The sequence below is a fragment of the Macaca mulatta genome, chromosome 7 (assembly GCF_049350105.2).
Source record: "Macaca mulatta isolate MMU2019108-1 chromosome 7, T2T-MMU8v2.0, whole genome shotgun sequence".
Taxonomy (NCBI): Eukaryota; Metazoa; Chordata; class Mammalia; order Primates; family Cercopithecidae; genus Macaca; species Macaca mulatta.
In genome coordinates this window covers 1,542,315-1,558,514 of record NC_133412.1, presented here as the reverse complement: position 1 = coordinate 1,558,514, position 16,200 = coordinate 1,542,315, and the positions used below count along the sequence as shown (strand labels likewise).

Below are 16,200 nucleotides of genomic sequence, written 5' to 3'. Positions count from 1 at the left end.
TAGTCCCAGCTACTCCAGTGGCTGAGGCAGGAGGATCACTTGAGCCCAGGAGTTTAAGCCTGTGGTGAGCTATGATTGCACACTGCACTCTAGCCTGGGCAACAGAGTGAGAGGTGGTCTCTTAAAGGGAAAAAAAGAAGAAAAAGAAAATGGTTTTTCTAGATAAAATATCTGCTATTAGAAGAAAGGTCAGGTAATTTGATTTAACCTTGAATGATTTCTCTTTTTTCAATAAAGGTCCATTTTAGCTTCCTATCTCCTGAAGGAAAAGCTCAACATCTTGGGCAAGTTGGGGTGCCTGCTAAGCTGTGCAGGCTCTGTTGTGCTGATTATCCACTCCCCAAAGTCTGAGAGTGTGACGACTCAGGCTGAACTGGAGGAGAAGCTGACCAACCCAGGTAATTCCTTTCTAGCAGCACTGCCAAGAAAGTTTGCACTAGGAGTCCCAACTTTTTTAACCACGTCTTCAAATTGGACACTTCCTGGCAGGGCAGAGGAACCGTGTGTCCACCCTGATCTGTTACTGTAGATCTGCGTTCTCTGGGCACGTGCGTCAGTGGGCTGCGCTCACAGGCTGGCCCTCTGCCCTCACCCTCCTTCCTGATCCTCACGTCCTGGGGGGAGCCTCCGTGGCCTGGCATTCCTTCAGGTTCTCTTCTGGGACCTTGTGCATGGGCACCTTCCCTTCCCACAGTGGCTCCCCTTGGGCCACCCTCCCAAGTCTGACTGCCACCCGCCCCTCCCCACATGCCTTTCCTGGTGTGCCCGCTCTGTCTCCACCTCAGCACTTCGCTCCCTCCAGCATGAAGCTCTGTGAGGACAAAGGCCTGGCATCTCTTACGTTTAGATTCCTCATATAGCCCTGTTTATATATTTTTTGACATAATTTCTTTTTTTTTTTTTTGAGACAGAGTCTCACTCTGTCGCCCAGGCTGGAGTGCAGTGGCGCAATCTTCGCTCACTGCAAGCTCTGCCTCCTGGGTTCAGGCCATTCTCCTGCCTCAGCCTCCCGAGTAGCTGGGACTACAGGCACCCGCCACCATGCCCAGCTAATTTTTTTTTGTATTTTTAGTAGACACAGGGTTTCGTCGTGTTAGCCAGGATGGTCTCGATCTCCTGACCTCGTGATCCGCCCACCTTGGCCTTCCAAAGTGCTGGGATTACAGGCGTGAGCCACTGGGCCTGTTCTCTTTTCTTTCTTTTTTTTTTTTTTTTTGGAGTGCATTAAAAACTACTCTCTACATGATTACAATAGACTTAAAGTATAGATTTCACTGTAAGTAGGCTACCCTGTGTTGCTTACCAACAAGTTTAGGCAGGTGCCAGCACAAAACTGCCTCCACATCAGTTTGCTGGTTTTCTTGTCCAGCAAGTGTGGATGTCCACACCCTCTTTTGCATGTTCACACCCTGGTTTGCTTGTCCACACTCGCTAGTTTTCTTGTGCACACTTGCTGGTTTTCTTGTGCACACTCGCTGGTTTTCTTGTCCTCACTTGCTGATTTTCTTGTCCACACTTGCTGGTTTGCATAGCCACACCCTGGTTTGCATGTTCACACCCTGGTTTGCATGTCCACACCCTGGTTTGCATGTCCACACTCACTGGTTTTCTTGGCCACATTCGCTGGTTTTCTTGTCCACATTCGCTGGTTTGTGTGTCCACACTCGCTGGTTTGCATGTCCACACCCTGGTTTGCATGTTCACACCCTGGTTTGCATGTTCACACCCTGGTTTGCATGTTCACACCCTGGTTTGCATGTCCACACTCACTGGTTTTGTTGTCCACACTTGCTGGTTTTCTTGTCCACACTTGCCGGTTTGCATAGCCAGCAGTTCCCAGCCCTCTCAGGTCCATTTGTGATCTTGGAATGGGTTTCACAGAGAACACAACCTCCTTATACACGTAATTTCAAACCGTCAATTTAATGCCCTCACTGTAATATAAAGGAGAAATACCAGGACGATACTTTAAAACAAAACATCCATTTCAATACGTAAATGCTCAGGTCCCCCTACAAGAGAAGACCTGTTGAAGCTGGCCAGCCCCACACCTTGTGAGGAGTGGTTGAGAATCTGGTAGCTGCAGATACAGACTGACAGGAGGTGTCGTTTTATTGACTTGGACACTTGAGGTCTTACCATCAACAAAATGATCCTCAGATGGAGCATAACTCTTTTTTTTTTTTTTTTTTTTTGAGACGGAGTCTCGCTCTGTCGCCCAGGCTGGAGTGCAGTGGCCGGATCTCAGCTCAATGCAAGCTCCGCCTCCCGGGTTCACGCCATTCTCCTGCCTCAGCCTCCCGAGTAGCTGGGACTACAGGCGCCAGCCACCTCGCCCGGCTAGTTTTTTGTATTTTTTAGTAGAGACGGGGTTTCACCGTGTTAGCCAGGATGGTCTCGATCTCCTGACCTCGTGATCCGCCCGTCTCGGCCTCCCAAAGTGCTGGGATTACAGGATGGAGCATAACTCTTAATCAAGCTTTGATCAAAGAAAGAACAATCCTCCCTCAATTTACATGGAAGTGGCATTTCTGAAAAATTCAGCGTATATTAAATCCATGCAAAAATTACTTTGTTTCATACATAAAATTAGTTTCTAGGCTCTGATTATTCTAAGTATGTTTTTCAGTTACAAGTCCAAGGAGACATGCAGAAGTTGTAAGGAGAAAAGGATGATTTTGATGGGAATTGGGGTTGCTGTCTACACATGCCTCTGCCCACTGGGTGCAGCCCCCAATCATTGAAAAACCCACAAATGCCCCCACAGCTTATAGTCCTCCCTCCTGTCCCCAGCCTTACCCCGCCCCCTGGATTTCCAGGTGCTTTTTTGAAACCTTGGAGCATCTTCATTGACTTGCATTGTTAAGAGAATGGTTCTAGGCTGGGCGCGGTGGCTCACGCCTGTAATCCCAGCACTTTGGGAGGCCAAGGACGGCGGACCACGTAAGGTCAGGAGTTTGAGACCAGCCTGGCCAACATGGTGAAACCCTGTCTCTCCTGAAAATATGATAGCCAAGCGTGGCGGCGGGTGCCTGTGATCCCAGCTACTCAGGACGCTGAGGCAGGAGAATCGCTTGAACCTGGGAGGCAGAGGTTGCAGTGAGCAGAGATCACGCTATTTCACTCCATCCTGGACAACAAAGAGCAAAACTCCGTCTCAAAAAAACAAAACAAACAACAAAAAAAACGGAGAATGGTTCTGATAGAGAACCATGTAAACATTTAGGAGCTGTAAATTTTTTTTTTTTTTTTTGAGATAGACTCTCGCTTTGTCGCCCAGGCTGGAGTGCAGTGGTACGATCTCGGCTCACTGCAACTCTGCCTCCCGGGTTCAAGCGATTCTCCTGCTTCAGCGTCCTGAGTAGCTGGGATTACTGGCGCCCGCCACCACGCCCGGCTAATTTTTCGTACTTTTAGTAGAGAAGAAGGTTTCACCATGTTAGCCAGGATAGTCTCGATCTCCTGACCTCCTGATCTGCCTGCCTCGGCCTCCCAAAGCGCTGGGATTACAGGTGTGAGCCACCGCGCCTGGCTGTAAATGTTTTAACAGTGAAAGTGATGGGAATAATGTTGTGGAATGAAATCAGTGGATCTGGTAAATTCAAGCCGGAGCCCACATGCCCCCCAGGGCTGTGCCGCAGTAGAGGCGGGCGGCGGGTAGGGGCACGGGTGCTGCCCCAGTCTACCTCCTGGGTTGCGGCTGCTGGGCGGCGGCTGCCGGGTGACCGTGTGCCGTCTGTGTTCCAGTGTTTGTGGGCTACCTGTGCATCGTGCTGCTCATGCTGCTGCTGCTCATCTTCTGGATCGCGCCGGCCCACGGGCCCACCAACATCATGGTCTACATCAGCATCTGCTCCTTGCTGGGCAGTTTCACCGTGCCTTCCACCAAGGGCATCGGGCTGGCGGCCCAAGACATCTTGCATAACAACCCGTCCAGCCAGAGAGCCCTCTGCCTGTGCCTGGTGCTCCTGGCCGTGCTCGGCTGCAGCATCATCGTCCAGTTCAGGTACATCAACAAGGCGCTGGAGTGCTTCGACTCCTCGGTGTTCGGGGCCATCTACTACGTCGTGTTTACCACGCTGGTCCTGCTGGCCTCGGCCATCCTCTTTCGGGAGTGGAGCAACGTGGGCCTGGTGGACTTCTTGGGGATGGCCTGTGGATTCACGACCGTCTCCGTGGGGATTGTCCTTATACAGGTGTTCAAAGAGTTCAATTTCAACCTTGGGGAGATGAACAAATCTAATATGAAAACAGACTAGATTGCAACAGGGGCTTGGATGGTTCGAGGAACAGGCGTTGGAGGTGGTTTCTGGCCCCGATTGGATGTGAAGTAGAAGAGGTCCTCGATCATGGTGTTAGAGTTGACTGGAGAGTAACAGGTGGTCTGGTGGACAGCGGGGAGCACGGCTCAGCACCAGAGCAGAGGCCCAGCCAGCCCTCTGCAGCCCAAAGGTGCCCAGCGGTTGCCTGGCACCATCTCTCTCTGATGAGACGAATCTCATTTTCATTTCCATTAACCTGGAAGCTTTCATGAATATTCTCTTCTTTTAAAACATTTTAACATGATTTAAACAGGAAAAGATGGGCTCTTTCTGGTTAGTTGTTACAGGATAGCAGAGATATTTTTACTTAGACTACTTTGGAAATGAGAGATTGTTGTCTTGAACTCTGGCGCTGTACAGTGAATGTGTCTGTAGTTGCGTTGGTTTGCATTAAGCATGTATAACATTCAAGTATGTCATCTAAATAAGAGGCATATACATTGAATTGTTTTTAATCCTCTGACCAGTTGACTCTTCGACCCCCACCCCCACCCAAGACATTTAAATAGTAAATAGAGAGAGAGAGAAGAGTTAATGATGGAGTGTTCCACTGGCAGGATGACTTTTCAATAGCTCAAATCAATTTCAGTGCCTTTATCACTTGAATTATTAACTTAATTTAACTATTACTGTGTATATGTTCTTAGATTAGAATAATGCAACTTCCTTGAGTATGCTTTAATATTTCAATATTCAAGTTATAAATGTATAAGGCAGTTAGAAATAATACAGTCACGTGTCACTTAATGACAGGGAAACATTCTAAGAAATGCATTGTAAGGTGACTTTATTGTGTGAACATCATGGAGTGCACTTACACAAACCTAGATGGGCCACCTATTACCCACCCAGGCCAGTGGCACAGCCTGTTGCTCCCGGGCTACGCACCTGTACGGCATGTGACTGCACTGAATACTGCAGGCAGTTGTAACACAGTGGTGAGTATTTGTGTTTCCAAACACAAAGGGTACAGTAAAACTGTGGCATTATAATCCAGTGGGACCACCCACGTGTAAGTGGTGTGTCTTTGACAGAAACATGGTTACGTGGTGCATGATTGTATATTCATTGGAAGATAGTCAAGACTAAAGACACATTAGAGCAAATGGACCCACTTAACATGTGATTATTGTCCAACTAAAGACAGTTGATTTAAGTAGCATGAGGTATTATTTGTATTCAATCTATGTACCTGGGATCCAGTATCAAATAGATCCACATTCTTTATCAGCAAGCATTTATGGCCATTCAGAAGAAATACATCAGGTAACTTGATAATAAGGCTAAGTGGGAGAAAACCTGTTCAACAGCTCATAAATCAAGTACCCTGTCACACAGGAACAGGTTAAAGGACACAATTGAGGTTAGGCTAGTTTCTACAGACTGCAACACAACAGTTTACAAAAGAATTTATAACAAAAAGCCAATGGATGTAGCCGTCTCCTTGTTGTTTGCAATGGCAGAGCGTCCTGGAGTTCCTTATCTAACCTCTCATTATATGTCTTAATTGCAAAAGAGCCATTAATTATGCCAGTATTTGAATCAAAGAGGTCATTCTCTGTAATGTTCCCATCCATGTGTTCCGAATGGGAGCAAAGCATGAAGTGATGCAAATACTTCACCACGGTGTCATGTACTTCATGGCCAGTGTTTTATCTCAGTGGGGGACTATGCCAAGTTGAAAGATGGGTTTGGGTCCAGTGGATTAGGTGAAGTAGAACATAAAATTTAATAATACCCAATTAAAGTTCCTCAGTGAGAAAAAATGTGTTTTTGTAGGCAAAAAGAACATTTCTAAAGTCTCAAGGAATAGCTTCCTAAAGTGTTGAGTGAAGAGGCTAAATAAAATGAGACTAGTTTAATATATAGAGAAAAATCCTTTATGAATTAAAAGTGTGCGTGATGACCATGAGTTGTCAGTGATTTGTGAACTAAGAGCAGCAACAAAATTGTTTTTAAAAATTGTAAATCCTCTCTTAATGGATGGTTAGCAAATGCTCAAAGTCCATTAGCAGGTTTTGTTTTTTATCATCAGTGCTTTTAGGAACTTTGTGAAAATGTAATGTAGCAGTATCAATATACTTTTGTTTCCTAGGTAAGGAGTGTGAGATATTCAAAGAATACACGTGGCTAACAAGTTCACGTGTCACATGAAAATTATCACGTTTGTGTCGCTACAGCTTTCATGTGAAATTTAGTTTAAATGCAGCTGTTGGTGTACCTTAGTATAATTTTAATCCACAATTACACCATTGATACTGAGAGGTGATACCTGATGATCTGCTCTATAACTTTCTTAAAGTGAAACAAAATCTCAAAGTATTAATAGCTCTTTTCCCCTTGAAGGTGACTGGTCCTGGGACAGTTACAATCTTTCAGGTTTATCTCTGTTCAGCAGATACTTCAGTAGGATACACAGCTTTTCTTCCAGTGAAACAAAGTTCATATTATCCATTATTTTTCAAACACGTGACACCAGCCTCAAAGTAAATGACATGACCAGTGGTTGAACAGTCTAATTTTCAAATTGAATATAGAGCATATAACTTCTGATTTAATAGTATTTATTTAAAAAATTTATGTTTTCATCATTCATTTGGAAATGAAAAAAAAAAAAAAAAGCCCCAAAGTGAGAACTTTGGGGGAGGGCCTAGAACATGGATCGATCTCTTAGTAGTCTTTCCAAAAGCAAATGTACTTGAAATATTTTCATTATTATACTATTCTTTGAAAAAAAAGATGCTTACTGTATACTTGTTTTCAGGCATCCTCTAAAATCAAAGGTTTTGATCACAATGTGCAGATTTCCTCTTGATAGATACTTAAATAGGCCATTTCTCTCCTCTTCTTGGGCAATGCCTTGTTTTCTCAAACTCTGAATATTTGCATTTGAAGAGATTGCTTCCTGTTCTGCTCATTAATCAAAGGTAGGGCCAATTAAGGATTCTAACCCTAACCCAGCACCACAGAGCCCCCCCCCCCCGGAGCATCTTCCCGGTTGGCAGGAGGACGCCATCTCTGTGGAGAAGGTGCTGGAGAGGGCGGTCCTTCCCCTGCCACATGGAACAAGGCCCTGCCCATGCTGGGGACCTTGGGGAGGAACCCAGTGTTCTGGTGGCCTTGCTCAGCCCTCATTGCGGTGTTTTCCTATTAGAATGTTAGTGGAATATACTTTGCAGCTCTTTGTTCAGCAATAAGGAAAACTCTTTCAATTCCTGCTCTTCAAGCCAATTTGCTCCACCCAGTTGTCCTTCCAGAAGTTCATCCCAGCAGGAATATGTTGGTGTTTGCTCTTCTTTGGGGTTCACATCTGTTTTCTGATAGAAGTGAGCACCGTTCACTTGTGCAGTCGTCTTGCGTTCCTTCTTCCTAGACGACTCAGCTCTTTGTAAATGTTGTGCTCAACTTCCAGGGGCCAGTTCTAGACTTGGGAGATGCAGTGTCTCCCAGGTGTGCACGGACACCTGGTCCGTGGAAACAGGTGTGATGGGGACAGGCTGCTGCCCTTCTGTCTGGTGGGGAGATTCCTCTTTTTCAAGCTGCTCCGCTAACCCAGAAGAGGGGAGAGACTGTTCCCGTGGTTCCCAGAGCCCCTCCCATCGCACCGCTCTGCCGCCTGCTGGATCCTGACTTAGGCTTCCTGCCACCAAGCAGGAAACTAGAAAGAGAACATTTCAGTTTAAGGTCTGTTCCCGACGGCATGGATTAGCTTCCGTGCTCTGAAGTTGTCCTTTTCATGGTGTCTGACACCAAGGAGGTTGTTCGCCCATCAGGCAGGATTGGATGGAGTCTTGGTGTTTTGCCTACTCAGGGACCAAAAATGTGTCATTGACTCCTTAACAGGGACCTTCCTCCCAAGGACATATCCGTGTTCATTTTTCATCAGTTTTACTCATATTCATAGGTAGATTCTGTTAATGTGAGTTGGAAAGAAAAGACCAATTTGCACACCAGTCACACACAAGACAGTTTTTCATAGAAAATACCTCAATTTTTTGTATTCCTCATTTCCACCTCACAGTTGTACTGGTGGTGAATTTTAAGGGTCTGTCCTTTAGCTTATAGGTGATGTTTCACATCTGGCCAGATTCTTATACCTCCCTTGTATACTTGAAAAGGTTCAGAATTACAGGAACAGCAATGAGAATTTGGCCCACTATCACTGCTCATTTGTTTTCATACACATTCCTCACATGCAGGAAAATAATTATATTTTAAGAAAATGTAACTTTGTTACATTAAAATATGTTGTCTAGTAAAAAGTTGATATTCAGTAGAACAAGGATCGTGTAAATAAACATCTATTTCACATGTACCCAAAGCGTTTAAAAAGCAGAGTCCGGGGCCCAGAGCGCGAGCCAGGGAGGAGGAGGTTTTTCTTCTTTTCTGTATTTTTCCCTAAATCGTGCAAACATAGGTGAGTCTCTTAACCTTTCTGTGCCTCAGTTTTTCTACCTCTAAAGGGGTGGGATGGTTCTCCCAATTGTTTCTAAAACACCGGCGCTTTCCGCAGCGTTCTGGTGGCCTGAGCTGAGAGCACCGTGTTCAGAAGTGCCCGGGAGTGGCACAGTGGAAACTCCGCTTTCACGGACCGTGGAGTCCGCTCGGGACCGTGCTGTAGAACACACAGCCTCACGTGCTGAGAAAGCAAAGGAAGCGCCGGGTGTAAAGTTTGCATGAGTCCATGAAGCTTTAGTTTTCCTTTTTTTGTTTTAAAAGAAAGGGTTTTATATGTTCTATTGTAAAATATGGAAATTAAACAGGGACTTAAGAAAGCCGCACAGAAAGATCACCTTCCGATGGCGTGATGGGCTCCTGACATTGGCCGAGGTCTGTGTTCTGAAAAAGATTTCATGGCCTGTGAAACACGTGGATTCTATTACACTGGATTTGGAATAAATGATGCTGAACTTCCTGCTTCCAAGCAGCTCAGCCCTGATGCTGAACTGACACCAGGCGAATGTCAGGGCTCCCAAACCACTAGTGCCAAAGGGTCATGTTGAAAAGTTCAGAATATTTATTTGTCAGAATATAATAATTGCCCCCCACCTTAGTATTTTTGCACTTTACAAAAATTTAGATATTGTTTTTCAGTGGCTTGAGTGTTTTGCCTTTTCAAAGGATAACTGATTTTCTTGAAAAACGGAGTATAATCGTGAAAGAGAGGAAGATGATAAAAAAAAAAGTCAAATGTTGATTGGTTGTGTAAAAGTTTTGTCATATAAATGTATTGGGGAGCTTCCAATTAGCATACATAGACACATGTGTCCATGGCTAAGACCTGCTTATATTTTGCTTTATAGATGTAGTCATAGCATGTTGTTAATTGCCTCATGTAAATAAAAAGGCTATTAAGTTTTCCAGTAATATTTATTAATCTGTATGTGTTTTAAAATAAAATAACTTATTTCTAGCTGAACATTTGTTGATTTTTTTTCCCTTTACTTGAAATGCTTATGTAGTCTCAGGTTCCAGGTCATCCCAGTTCCTCACATTTTTCCTATCCTCTTTTTAGAAACGGGTAGCCTAGGGTGGGTACAGTGGCTCATGCCTGTAATCCCAGCACTTTGAGGGACTGAGGTGGGTGGATCACTTGAGGCCAGGAGTTTGAGACCAGCCTGCTCAACATGGTAAAACCCCATCTCTACTAAAAAATACAAAAATTAGCCAGGCATGGTGGTACACACCTGTAGTCCCAGCTACTCAGCAGGCTGAAGCAGAAGGATCACTTGAACTTGGGAGGTAGAGGTTGCAGTGAGCCGAGATCACAGCACTGCACTCCAGCCTGGACAACAGAGCGAGACTCCATCTCAAAAAAAAAAAAAAATAAAAGAAATGACTAGCCTCTAGATCTCCATAACAGTGTAGAAAATGTCTACCTATGGGCCAGGCGCGGTGGCTCACGCCTGTAATCCCAGCACTTTGGGAGGCCGAGGCAGGCGGATCACCTGAGGTCGGGAGTCCGAGAGTAGCCTGACCAACGTGCAGAAACCTCGTCTCTGCTAAAAATACAAAATTAGCCGGGAGTGGTGGTACATGCCTGTAATCCCGGTTACTTGGAAGGCTGAGGCAGGAGAGAGGTAGAGGTTGCAGTGAGCCGAGATCGCACCACTGCACTCCAGCCTGGGCAACAAGAGCAAAACACCATCTCAAAAAAACAAAAACAAAAAACAGGCCAAGTGTGGTGGCTCACGCCTGTAATCCTAGCACTTTGGGCGGCTGAGGCGGGCGGATCACAAGGTCAGGAGTCTGAGACCAGCCTGGCCAACACGGTGAAACCCCATCTCTACTAAAAATACAAAAATTAGCTTGGTGTGGTGGTGTGTGCCTATAATCCCAGCTACTCTGGAGGCTGAAGCAGGAGAATCACTTAAACCCGGGAGGTGGAGGTTGCAGGGAGCCGAGATCGCACCACTGCACTCCAGCCTGGATGACAGGAGCGAAACTCCGTCTTGGGGAAAAAAAAAGAAAATGTCTACCTATGCATCTACCTTCGGGAGCAAATCCATGATGTGTGCAGAAATTCTCTATCCTGCGACCATCTCTTGATCCAATGAAGTGATAGTATTGAATAAAACCAGCTCTATTTCAATATGTTAATAACTTTGACATGTTTTTGAGTTGTATTACATATTATTTTACATTTTTAACCCATAGAAAACGAGACAATTGTAACACATTTTCATACTTCAAGCATCATTAGAAATCTTGTTGCTAGTCTTCTTTAGTGTCCTACAATTGTCTTTGTTGTTTTTTGTTGTTGTTGTTTTTGTTTTGAGAGACAGGGTCTCACTCTCTTAGTCATAGCTCACTGCAGCCTCGAACTCCTGGGCTCAAGTGACCCTCCAGCGTCAGCCTCCCTAGTAGCTAGGACTACAGGCCTGTGCCTGCACACCTGGGTAATTTTTTAATTTGTTTGTAGAGACAGGATCTAGTTATGTTGCTCACGCTGGTGTCCTATATGTTATTTTATCAAATGAGAAAAAATGAGTAAGATTTTTTTCTTAGTCTCTATCCCAAAAGATTTAATTATTCACATTTTCATCAAAGTGTACTTATACAGAAATCCAAGACTAAACGTTTTATGAAATCACCAAATGCATCTATGGATAATTCTTTCCAGATAGATTTTTGGGGCTGTGAAGTGTATTAATGCCAAATTCTGCTGTCATTGAACAAAAGCTTGGGTTGGTTGGTTACTACTATAGAGTAGCTTGTGCTAGCTGCTAGCCAAGGCTTCCCTGCAAGGGACTTGTCCTAGAATTTCTGTGTTGCTTCATTACGTCCATCCCATCCATCTGATGACCCTTCGTTTTGACATTGTCAGCATGTTTGGTGTAGTATTCATCACACTTACTTGTTCACCATTAGTTTGAACCTCACATGATAGTTTTAAAAAGGTTTTTAGGCAGGGCGCGGTGGCTCACGCCTGTAATCCCAGCACTTTGGGAGGTCGAGGCGGGTGGATCACAAGGTCAGGAGTTCAAGATCATCCTGGCCAACATGGTGAAGCCCTGTCTCTACTAAAAATACAAAAATTAGCTGAGCGTGGTGGCAGGGGCCTGTGGTTCCGGCTATGCAGGAGGCTGAGGCAGAAGAATTGCTTGAACCCGGGAGGTGGAGGTTGCAGTGAGCCAAGATTGTGTCACTGTACTTCAGCCTGGGTGACAGGGTGAGACTCTGTCTCAAAAAATAAAAAATAAAAATAAAAAGGTTTTTAGTTGGAGAGGTGAGGCACAGACAAGAAACAGATATAAAAGATGTAGGTACCTTGGCGACCAGGCACGGTAGCTCAGGCATGTAATCCCAGCACTTTGGGAGGCCGAGGCGGGTGGATCACCTGAGGTCGGGGGTTCGAGACCAGCCTGGCCAACATGGAGAAACCCTGTCTCTACTAAAAATAAATAATTAGCTGGGCGTGGTGGTGCATGCCTGTAATCCCAGCTATTCGGGAGGCTGAGGCAGGAGAATCGCTTGAACCCGGGAGGCAGAGGTTGCAGTGAGCCGAGATTGCGACATTGAACTCCAGCCTGGGCAAAAAGAGCGAAACTCCATTAAAAAAAAAAAAAAAAAGATCTAGGAACCTCTCTATTACCAGTTCAAAGAGGACAGGATTCATTCCGGCCGAGCACATGAGAAAGAGTTAGGAGTGGAACTCATGGTGGCGAGCAGGAGAGTGGTGGTGTGGACAACGTAACAAACACAGTGAGTCTGTAAACATCACTGAGAGGATGGAGCAGAGGGTGGAGAGAAGGTCAGACCAGGTTGCTCATCTGTAACACCGAATCTGTTTTATTTTTGACAAAGATTTGGGGGATCCCAGCATCTTCTCCTTCCCTTAATTTGGCATACTTACTGTGTTAGTTTTTCTTACGGCTCTTCACAAGTTACATACCTTGTAACTTTAAACAACACACACGTATCATCTTACGGTTCTGGAGGTTAGAAGTTCCACACAGGCTTTACTGGGCTAAAATCAAGGTGCAGACAGGATTACGTCCGTCTGGAGGCTCCTGGGGAGAGTCTCGTCTCTGCTCTTTTGGTTTCTGGAGGCCACCTTTGTATCGTGCCTCGTGGCTCCTTCCTCCATCTTTGAAGCCAGCAATGTCATCTCTCTCTCACCACTCATCCATCACCATAGCTTACTCTCTGACTCTGACCCTCCTGTCACCCTCTTGGAAGGACCTTCATGACTGCTTTGGGCCCACATGGACAATCCAGGGTCAGCTACCTCTCAAGATCCTCAGTCGCATCTGCAGAGCCCCTTTTGCCGTGTCAGGTGGCACAGTCACAGGTTTCAAGGGTGAGGACGTGGATATCTTTGGGCATTCTGCTGACCACATCCACTTACCATTTTACCAAGTGAGGCAGTTCATAAAAGCCAACTCCTGGCTTTTAATCACTGTCCTACTGTTCTACCTCAATTCACCTTGAGTTACTCCTATATTTTTTCAGAAAGTTTCTCCCTGCTTATCCCCAAAAAATGTTTTGGAAAATGCCTTACTACATTTGTAGATCATCGATGGCCTTGAATAAACTAAATAATAGTAACTGAAAAGTTTTTATGTAATACAAATGCTTTAAAATGACAGGGAGGCCGGGCGCGGTGGCTCAAGCCTGTAATCCCAGCACTTTGGGAGGCCGAGACGGGCGGATCACGAGGCCAGGAGATCGAGAGACGATCCCGGCTAACACGGTGAAACCCCGTCTCTACTAAAAAAATACAAAAAAACGAGCCGGGCGAGGTGGCGGGCGCCTGTAGTCCCAGCTACTCGGGAGGCTGAGGCAGGAGAACGGCGTAAACCCAGGAGGCGGAGCTTGCAGTGAGCTGAGATCCGGCCACTGCACTCCAGCCTGGGTGACAGAGCAAGACTCCGTCTCAAAAAAAAAAAAAAAAAAAAAAATGACAGGGAAAGCCACTATTAATTTTGGAAGGACAAAGGGCAATTTTAACTAGTGATAGGGGTTGAGGTAAAGAAAAAATGATCATCTGCTGTGCCGTTCTGATGCTTCTGTTGTAACAAAACCAAAACATGCAAGAGTAATTGGGGAACAATGTATACGTAAGAAAACTATTTGATTTCCTAATACATGATTTTTAAAAATACTGTTTTAAAGCTGTTGAAATCATGTCATTGTTACAGAAGCATAGGCCAGACTTCTTGCTTCTGTAAAAATGACAAGATTTCAACAGCTTTATTAGGGTATAATTCACATATAATAAACTGCACATATATAAAATGTATGATTTGGTAAGTTTTGACAAGTGTCTTTTGATGAAAACAGCCAGAAACAAAACACCGAACATCCCCATCACACCAAAGTTTCTTTTTGACCCACTGTAATCCCTTCACCCTCCTTGCCTCCTCTCCTCCTAGGGACCCATTCATCTGCTTTCTGCCACTATACATTAGCTTCCATTTGCTAGGCTTTTATATAAATGTCATTGTTGAGTACACACTGTTTTTTTGGTCTGCTTGTTTCACTTACATAATTATTTTGAGACTCAGCTATGTTAAGGTATGTATCAACAGTTCATTCCCCGGCCTTTTTTTATTTTTTGAGGGTTTTTTTTTTGAGACGGAGTCTCGCTCTGTCCCCAGGCTGGAGTGCAGTGGTGCGATCTCGGCTCACTGCAAGCTCCGCCTCCCGGGTTCACACCATTCTCCTGCCTCAGCCTCCTGAGTAGCTGGGACTACAGGCGCTGCCACCACCCCCGGCTAATTTTTTGTATTTTTAGTAGAGGCGGGGTTTCACCGTGTTAGCCAGGATGGTCTCGATCTCCTGACCTTGTGATCCACCCGCCTCGCCTCCTAAAGTGCTGGGATTACAGGCGTGAGCCACTGCGCCTGGCCTACAAGTATTTTTATGGATACGTATCTGTTGAGTAAATACTTAGAACTGCCAGGTCATATGGTCGGTGTATGTTTAACTTTTTAGGAAACTGTCAACCAATTTTCCAAGGAAATGGTACCATTTTACAATTCTTCCAGCAGTGTATGAGAAGGAGTTAAGAGTTTTAAAACTTTAATATCTCATGGCGACTGCTTGAACACTCAGAGTATACAAGATGTACAACATCATGGGCTGGAGAAGTGATGTGGGCATGTCAGAAGCCTGCAGCATATTAGCAAGGTATATATGTACTTATAAAGACAATGCACTGTACAGTGTGGGAGGAGGTGTCCAGAGGGAGGTCCAGATAATGACAGAAAGCTGATTAGATGAGGCGGAGCTCCAGCTGGCAGAAAGGAGCGACAAGCAAATTCATTCGTTAGGTTAAATTAACATATCGACAACTAAGCATTCCTGAAACCACTACTTCATTACTCCTCTGCCTCCTAGAGCAGCAGTCCCCAACCCTTTTGGCACCAAGAACTGGTTTCATAGAAGACAATTTTTCCACAGACATGGTTGGGGGTGGGGAGGATGTTTTTGGGATGAAAGTGTCCTCAGATCATCAGGCACTATTCAGATTCTCATAAGGAGCGCGCAACCTAGATCCCTCCCATACACAGTTCCCAATAGGGTTCGCACTCCTGTGAGAATCTAATGCTGCCACTGATCTGATGGGAGGAGGAGCTCTGGTGGCAATGTGAACACTGGGGAGAGACTGTAAACACAGATGAAGCTTCACTTGCTTGCCCGCCTTTCACTTCCTGTTGTGGCCCGGTTCCTAACAGGCCACGGCCCCATACTGGTCTGCCGCCCAGGGGGTTGGGGACCTCTGTCCTAGAGGTGTTTGTTGACATCTGTATCAGTTAGTTATTGCTACATTCCAATCTACCCCAAAATAAGTGAATAAGACAATAATAATTTATTCTTCCTCATGTGTTTATGGGATAATGGAGCACTTTTGCTGACTTGCCCCACCTTGGCTCGGTGGCTGGTCTCAATGCTGGTCAGCCAGCATTTAGCCAGGCAGCTTTGCTGCTTGCTTTGCCCCATGTGGTCCCCTCCTCCAGCAGGCTAGTCCAGGCATCATAATTTCGGCTGGAACTGCCACATTTTCTTGGTCAAAGCCAGTCCCAAGGCCAGTGCAGATTCAGAAAATAGATTGGAGCTGCAAAGTCACTGCAAAATGTGCGGGAAATTGGAGTCATTTTTCATCAATCTACCACATTGCCTGAGACCAACATGTCAACCATCTTTCAATATTCAATATAACTCCTTATCTGACAGTGTCATCTAGCCAAAACACGGCTGAGACCAAAGGAAGCAACAGGTCCTCTGAGCCAGTTTTGAGATGATTGCTCACGGCAGATTAAAAGCTTTAAAATTAGAAGCTGCATAGTGACCTAGACCAAAACCAGAGCGGTCAGGGGCTGGGTATACAGTCTAGAACACAACAGTCCAATAGCATTAGAGCCTGAAAAGG

The 16,200-nt window shown here is 45.3% G+C and overlaps 1 protein-coding gene and 1 long non-coding RNA gene across 4 annotated transcripts in view; one reads left to right on the top strand and one right to left on the bottom strand.

The window, feature by feature from the left end:
- The window catches only part of NIPA1 (NIPA magnesium transporter 1), a 96,198-nt gene extending 86,457 nt beyond the window's left edge, over positions 1-9,741 (top strand). For all 3 annotated transcript variants that reach the window (XM_077938888.1, XM_077938887.1, XM_001106326.5), the window contains 2 exons: positions 238-398; positions 3,748-9,741. In XM_077938888.1, coding sequence (XP_077795014.1) covers positions 238-398; positions 3,748-4,259 — 673 coding nt within the window. In that variant the 3' untranslated portion in view covers positions 4,260-9,741. The remainder of the gene's footprint in view (positions 1-237; positions 399-3,747) is intronic.
- Positions 1,189-1,845, bottom strand: LOC144329812 (uncharacterized). Its single transcript, XR_013395440.1, has 3 exons — positions 1,747-1,845; positions 1,517-1,707; positions 1,189-1,352 (listed from the first exon to the last, which is right to left on the bottom strand). It is a non-coding gene; the product is annotated as an uncharacterized LOC144329812 (long non-coding RNA).
- Positions 9,742-16,200: the final 6,459 nt, after the last annotated feature.